This window comes from Seriola dumerili, unplaced genomic scaffold (genome assembly GCF_002260705.1).
Source record: "Seriola dumerili isolate Sdu_G_001 unplaced genomic scaffold, Sdu_1.0 BDQW01000393.1, whole genome shotgun sequence".
Classification (NCBI taxonomy): domain Eukaryota; kingdom Metazoa; phylum Chordata; class Actinopteri; order Carangiformes; family Carangidae; genus Seriola; species Seriola dumerili.
The window spans coordinates 1,409,837-1,417,544 of NW_019174648.1; the positions used below are offsets into that span (position 1 = coordinate 1,409,837).

The following is a 7,708-nucleotide window of genomic DNA, read 5'->3' on the forward strand; positions in this document are numbered from 1 at the left end:
GCTGGTGTAGCAGGCGCTGGTGTAGCAGGAGCTGGTGTAGCAGGCGCTGGTGTAGCAGGAGCAGGTGTAGCAGGAGCTGATGTAGCAGGAGCTGTTGGAGCAGGACTTGGTTTAGCAGGAGCAGGTGTAGCAGGAACTGGTTTAGCAGGAGCAGGTGTAGCAGGAGCTGGTTTAGCAGGAGCTGGTGTAGCAGGAACTGGTTTAGCAGGAGCTGTTGGAGCAGGAACTGGTTTAGCAGGAGCAGGTGTAGCAGGAGCTGGTTTAGCAGGAGCTGGTGTAGCAGGAGCTGGTTTAGCAGGAGCTGTTGGAGCAGGACTTGGTTTAGCAGGAGCAGGTGTAGCAGGAGTTGGTTTAGCAGGAGCTGGTGTAGCAGGAGCTGGTTTAGCAGGAGCTGGTGTAGCAGGAACTGGTATAGCAAGAGCTGTGACTACGACTCAGACAGGTGTAATTTCTGAGGAACACACTTTTACCAAACCTTCTTCAACTACTGTTACAGTTTCTGCTGTGCCTCAAACTACCATCGGTTCTGTCAGTGGCAGTACTGTCCTTTCAAACTCAGCTGATCCTCACCTTACATTAGCACCAGCCACCACTTACCATGCAAAAGTGACTAAGGTGCTATCAACTTCTCCAACATCTCAGAATAGTTTACCTTTTCCTTTCAACACTGCTGTTACCCTTTCAAATACCTCTTTCCCTCGCAGCGTTTCTCCTCATCAAACCAGCACATCTGCATTTCAAACCATGAAAGCTTCTCATCCAACATTCAGTGTCTCTCAGTCGAACTCTGCAAGTCCTCCAACTTCAATAGCTCATCATGTCATCTCCAATCAAAGTTTGTCTTCTCCCTCAGCTCCTCCTCCAACCATGTTTGACTCTCCTTTTCCTCTTTCAAACTCCTCCATCCAGTGTCCTCCTCTTACACAAATATCTCTATTTCACCATTACCAGAATGTCCTTGCCTACTACCAAAAACAGTTATACCAATACCAGAATAACAACTAGCAGGTGTTTAATGCTCAAGTATCATACCCCAATCAAGCAATGATGATGCTTAATGTCTTTTCCATTAATGTACTAATAACACAAAGCACACTGCAGATGCTCTTGCATATCAAACAATGAATCGTCCCAATGGCTTTTTACTTTTTTAACAAAAACAAGAATCACATTATTTGCTTTAGTGCTTTTGTTTTGAAAGTTGCACAGACTGTGTATAAAGATGGACGTAGCTTCTGTGACGTCACCCATAGGTTTCTGAAGAGCGGTTTTGTATGGAACATGGATTGGTCAAGACTTAATTGTCGTGTTAAGGTGGAATTTTCTGTCATCTTAAGACGTGCAAATTTGACGCATTAGCGTGGAAGTCAAACTAGACGTTTTGGACCAATCAGCTTTCTATAGTTTTGAAGCTGCTCCTCTGCCGCCATCTTGACAGTACCTGACTTCGACCTGACTCCCGGCTAATCAAAAAATGGGCAAAGAGGTGGGGCATGTGTGGAGCCAAGACATGCCAGTTTGTGTCAAGCACACGCTCCCCCACCCGTCACTCAGAGCGATACGCCCTCAATTGTGCAGAACTTCAAGCATTAATAAAATGTAAATAGGTGCAGCACGTGTTTTTGTGCTGTAAAAACATGGGAGTCTATGAGGATTGACAGCATCTAGTGGTCAATAGAGGAATTGCATGTTTTGGCAGTTTCATGTTGGCTCTTCGAGGTTGCTGCTTGCTGTAAACCTATCTTTGAAATGTGATATTGTTCTGTCCTGTTGGGTTTGTTTTTATTTGTTTGTTTTTTAATGGCTACTTTTTGTAACCCTGTTGTTGATTAAAAACAGTAACTAGACTACAACTGTCGCCTTTTTTTGTGGTCAAATCTATACAGTCTATGGTTCAAACATTGTTAAAAGTTTATTTCAGTTAAGTGGCCAGTTGCAGTCACATGCATTATGATTGTTGATGATGTTATAGTTCTGATTTTGTCATCTGTGACAGTCTGGGTTAGTTAAAACAGTCACAAACAAAACTATATTTATTTATTTACTGATGAGTGCGAACAAAGTCAAAGTGTCTTACACAAATACTTTTATGTTTTGTTTTATTTTCAACACAACATGATACAGAAACATTTTTATTGACTTTCTACTCCAGATTTAGGATAATAGTAGTCAAACTAATAGTCTCATTCATGCATTTGCAATACATATGTTATTATGTGAATGTTGTAAATGAGTATTTTTATGTGAGTTTGTCTCTTTTTTTAAAAGATAACTAATGGTATTGTCAGAGACCCTGAGTATCTCTCAAAAAATAAAATAAAGTAAAATTAAATTAAATTAAATTAAATTGCATCAACAATCAAAATCTTTGCCCAATGTTTTCTTTTATGACAACATTGCCACCCAATGTAATAAAAGTAATAAGCTAATGATGATGAATATCGTTTTCCAGTCACACAATCATATAAAATGTTCAAATATCAACCATAAAGTTAAAACACACGACCACACAGTGGACAATGGGCCTAAATTAGAGGATACAGTCGTATTTTTTGTGTCAGTCAACATATTATATATCTGGCCTTCTTGGACAATGTATTTAATAATTGTAACATTTTGCTCAGTAACATTAATAATACATAAGTATTACAAATTTAGCAACAGCTCACTGGCTTCTAGCTTTTATTGCACACGCATGAGACTAAAACTAAAAACTTAAAATATTGAGGTGTTTTCGCCCAAGTCTTGAAGGGCTGCAGTACGTTGCTCAAACCAACAGATGGCGCTGTACTAGCTTCCTACATACACTGACACACCATCACCAACCACCTCTGAGTGAAACTAATTTTCCTGCAGCAGGTCTTTAGTTGGAAGAAACCAATACGGCAGGATCAACACTAGACCAATATAAAGTAATGATTAGTCACAGAAAACCAACATGATACAGAAATAAAAAAAACAAAGAATACACATTTACATTTATGCAAGTCGCCCCCAGAAAAAACCCAAACTCACATACTACCTAAATATTGTGTATATCAGTAAATGGTGATTTGAATTATAATATTATATAATAATAATAATATATAATGTTCAGTATAACAGGGAACACTGCAGCGGAAATTATTTGAATTGGTATCCCTTCACATTACATACATGCATGATACATTTTTATTGCATGAATATGAAAACAAGATATAAAATCTATATACCGTATCTTTAAATTTAGAGGTGGAGATTGTCTTGTTGGTTTAGCTAAAACAAAACGCCCACCAGGTGGCAAAGTAGCTCCCATTTGATGACGACTCCTCAGAATACTATAAATAAATCTCAGTACCTTGTCAGGAAATCACTGCAGTGACCTACAGTGATCATTTCTGTCCGGATGATGAAGCGAGAGCTCGGAGCTCTGCAGAGCTCAAAGGTCCCGACTTTCCTCTTGCACCTAAATACATCATATGAATTGAGGTTGTATAGCTGCTGCTTGTACTTGCTGTCTTTGCCCCTCCGCATTTTCACCTCACAATGAAAATATCCCACCGTGTGTTCCAGTTTTCTTTATCTTCATTTGTTTCTTAAAAAAATATTTTCATTTTCTTGTTAATTTGTTGTTTGTATTAGGAAAAGAAACTCAACGACACTGACTCACTTGTAGTAACTAGAATGGACAGCATCTGTTGTTTCCCCAATAAGTCAGCTGACAATCAGCTGAGAAGAATAATCTTCCTTACAGGAGATGGAAAGATCTATACAAGGATGCAGCTGCATTATTTCCGTGGTTTTGCTTGTTATTTCCCCTTTCTGCATCTGCTCTGGAAATCCGGAGCCAAACCAAACAGGTCACATTTTAGGTTAGCGTCGATTTGATGATCTTACAAATCAAGATTCCAGGTTAAAACTGTTTGAGTAAAAAGTAAATGTGGAGTAGCTGCACATGGAAATGCTACATCGATCAGCACTTAAGGTGTGAAGGCGTATATGCAGTACATATTGTAGGTGTGAGCTGCCAAAGAAATGGTAGACAAAGACAGGAAATGGAGGCTATTAATAGAAATAGACACCGTTTTATGACACCACAGACAGAAATGTTATCAGACCTCTCATCTCTTACTGTATTTGTTCAGTCTTCAGATCAGACACACAAAAATTCTCCAAATCAAACTTTGGGGTTTTTGTGTTGGAGAAAAGCAAAAGGAGACGTGAGGTGACAAACACAGATACAGACACGGAGCTTTGTTTCTTTAAATCGTCTCTTCTTTTAAACGTGAGTTAGTGTGTGTTTGAGTTTGTTTGTGCCTGTGTGCACTCAGCTGCAGGGACGAGGTGAGATACAGAGCAGATGAATAATAAAAAGTACTTAATTAAAACCATATTTCTGGTTCTGCCGGTTCCTCTCAGGTGGCCACTGCTTTGAGTTTTGAGTAGACAGTTGATTGAAAGTTGATTTCTGTGAGAGACACAAACATGAAACCTCTTAACAAGGTTACAGCAGTTTAAACAAGTTGGGCAGTTTTTAATGGAGACACAAACTGTATGACTTCAGGTTTCTGCTGCTTTAGTGATGACTCATGTCCTGTTGTTGTTGATAACACAGCGACTCATGACTGAAACCTTTCTGATAAAGAGAACAAGAGCTGGTTGTAGCTTGAGAAACTAAATGTTTTGGGGAAAAAGGTCTATCATGTGTGTGTGTGTGTGTGTGTGTATGTGTGTGTGTTTTACCTGTTTGCCTTGTGAATGGCACTTCCTGTGTGATGGTGACGTCAGTGTATGCCACGTCACTCTCAGCTTTACCTGTAGCACGATAACACACCTGTTGAGATTCAACTTGTAATTGCCATTTATTTTTCGGTGATTTACAACGAATCAGAAAAGCTGAATGACAATAGGAAAATAACTCAAACTGTATTTTGTATTATTCAAGCTTTTGGACAATGAAGACATTTATGCAAATGTTGAAAATATGGATTTTATGGTTCTGGTCTTTTGTTCTAATTTTACAAATGTTATGTAATATAAATATATATATATATGTGTATGTGTATATATATATATATATATATATATATATACATAATATAAAACAACTTTATCAGTTTTGGTGATTTGTTTTAAATTAAATGTTTACATTTAATGGTTCAGATGCACATATTTGAAAGATTAAAGGTCCCACACTCGTGATTTTTTCTCTCTACACAAGGTCGTGTTCAAGCTGTGAATCAAACGTATGATTTGCTTAAAATGTTGGAACCACAAAAACACTTCAGCAGGTCTCATGAAGTCTGTGGGACGTTAAGAATAACAGACACTTCCTGTAACAAGATGCTGCTGTAGAAATTTTAAACTTGACTCTTCCATGCTGCGAGCATCACAAACCAAACGCAACATTCATTTCCACTGTGCCGGTGTGGAGGCTGACATGTCGGAGACGGATATCTGGAAACCTAATTTGTAATTCTTTTCCTAATTAAGGGAAATGACTCTTAAACTGAATATTTCATGGTGTCAAATAGGGCTGTCACAATACCAGATTTTCATTATGTGATCATTGTTGCCAAGAATTCAAAAGAACAATATTATCACAATATCTATAGAAAATCGAAAATAAATAAATAAATAAATGATCATTTTGTTTCCCGCGTTTTGTCTCTTTTTTTGGCAAATAAATTACGACTCAAATACGATCGTACGAAAAGAACAATTACATCTGATAAACTAAAGATCCACAATCAGTTACTGTCAATAGTTGAAGATTGGATTGGATTTTTCTTTTTTTTCCAAACTACATTAGTTTAAAAAAACAATCTTGTGTTTTTCTATATTTGTCTTAACGCTCATCCACGTGTTTTTAAATAGCGTTTGGACAACGATAGAAGTCTATGGCACAGAAGAATAAGACGTATTTATACACACACAATACTACTATTTTTGTCATTTTCATATTGTTAAGGATCAAAAACACCAATAGAATATCACCAGGCATATCAGTGTATAACAGAGGCTGACCTTTTCGTTTCCTCCACAGGTACAGCAGCGCCACAGAGGCCAGCGAGAGGCAGATGCCCCCCAGCACAGGAAGCAGAATGAGTGCGAGAGGTGGTTGAAAAGATTCAGGACGCCCAGCTCCAGCACAATAAATGAGAAAAACCACAGTCTGACCTCATTGCAAACACAACAACAGCTCTGATGTTTTGACACAGTTGGTGCTAGGCTAACGTATTTCACACCCTCATTGCTCTATGCTTTTGAAAGTGTGTCCATCTTCGAAAGATGACATGCCACTTAAAGCTAAGTAACAGTGTGTAGAGGGATCTTAACGACTATTTCATGGCTGAAGCTCGTCTCACCTCTGACAGCCAGCCAGCTCTTTGCTGATCTCTCTCCTCCAGTGATGTCACACTGGTAGAAGCCTTCATCAGACTTTCTAACACTGTGGATGGTCATGTCTCCTGTGGAGCTGCTTCTGACGAGGAGGTCGTCTTTGTAAAATTCAGCTGTGAGGTTGGTGGAGGACGTCGTCTGATTTGTGCAGCGCAGAGTCACGGCATCTCCCTCCTGCACGGGATGGACAGGGCTCTCCAGGATCACGGTGCCAGCTGAACGACAGAACGGCAGGAAGATTAAGAAATAGTTGGAAGNTCACATTTGGCACAAATGTTCACTGGGACTCAAGGATGAACACAAAACACTTTTTAGCCATAACTCTTCACACAGCCATTATGACAAAACCTGAAACTGAGTGGCAGAGGCAGACAACCATGAGGCAGTAATTCTAGTTTTTCACCTTAAATTGCCCTGATGCATGAATGACTGTGGCTGGAGGTTTGATTAAACTCACCGGTCACAGTGATGTTGACGGCATCGCTGCACTCTCCAGCTCCAAACTCACACCAGTACGCTCCACTGTCTGAATGGTAAATATCATGAAAGTTGCAGTGGGACTCGTTCTTTTTCCCCCAAGGGTTGGCACACTCTTCGTTTTTCGCTGAGGATGTGTTCCTCTTTACTCTCCAATCAGAGGAGTTGGTACCAGGCTCCACACAGCTCAGACTGACGGTCTCATACTGAAAGAACTGGGATCTGTCGGGAATGATGTTCAGAGCAGCTGCAAGAAACAGAACGATGATGACAAATTGAGATTCTTGCAGAGGTGAACACTGCGGCGTGTTGGGACAGTCACTGAGTAGATTTAAGCTGATCAAAGCTGCGCCCACGGCTCGAATGACCCAAAGTTTACACCATCTGCCTCCTCTAAACATTGCAGTTGCACAATGTGCACGTGTTGCCCACACATCAAACAAGCTGCTGCCAGTGTGAACTAACAATAAGTGTTGTAGGTTTGCCTCTACAGACCTGCAGAGGCAAACAAGGTTTCAATTCATCTGAAAGAAGCTCTGTGGCTTTTTGAATGATGCTTATTATAACTGGATATCAGATATAGCTGGTCGTGAAGGAGGGCAAATGGTTTTGTGTTGCATTTTTGTTCACAGAGCTTTTCTTCCGGTCCTTTTTTTTACTCTTTATATCTTTTATATTTACTTCAATACAACACTTTACTGCCACAACAGTGTAGTTCATAGGAATTTGTTTGGGCGAGCCAGCGTACAAAAAAGCACTACACCTGCAATAACTACAAGGTGAAATAAAACATGTGGTAGAAACATAAAATGACCACAGTCAACAATAAAAATTTAGTATTTATGAGAGT

The 7,708-nt window shown here is 39.5% G+C and overlaps 1 protein-coding gene across 1 annotated transcript; it reads right to left on the reverse strand.

Moving 5' to 3' along the window:
• Positions 1 to 3,385: 3,385 nt before the first annotated feature.
• Positions 3,386 to 7,259, reverse strand: LOC111233476 (low affinity immunoglobulin gamma Fc region receptor II-like). The gene is made up of 5 exons (XM_022761298.1): positions 6,839 to 7,259; positions 6,348 to 6,596; positions 6,007 to 6,123; positions 4,723 to 4,794; positions 3,386 to 4,447 (listed from the first exon to the last, which is right to left on the reverse strand). The coding sequence occupies exons 1-5, from the start codon at positions 7,257 to 7,259 to the stop codon at positions 4,395 to 4,397; spliced, it is 912 nt and encodes a 303-aa protein (XP_022617019.1). The 3' UTR covers positions 3,386 to 4,394.
• Positions 7,260 to 7,708: the final 449 nt, after the last annotated feature.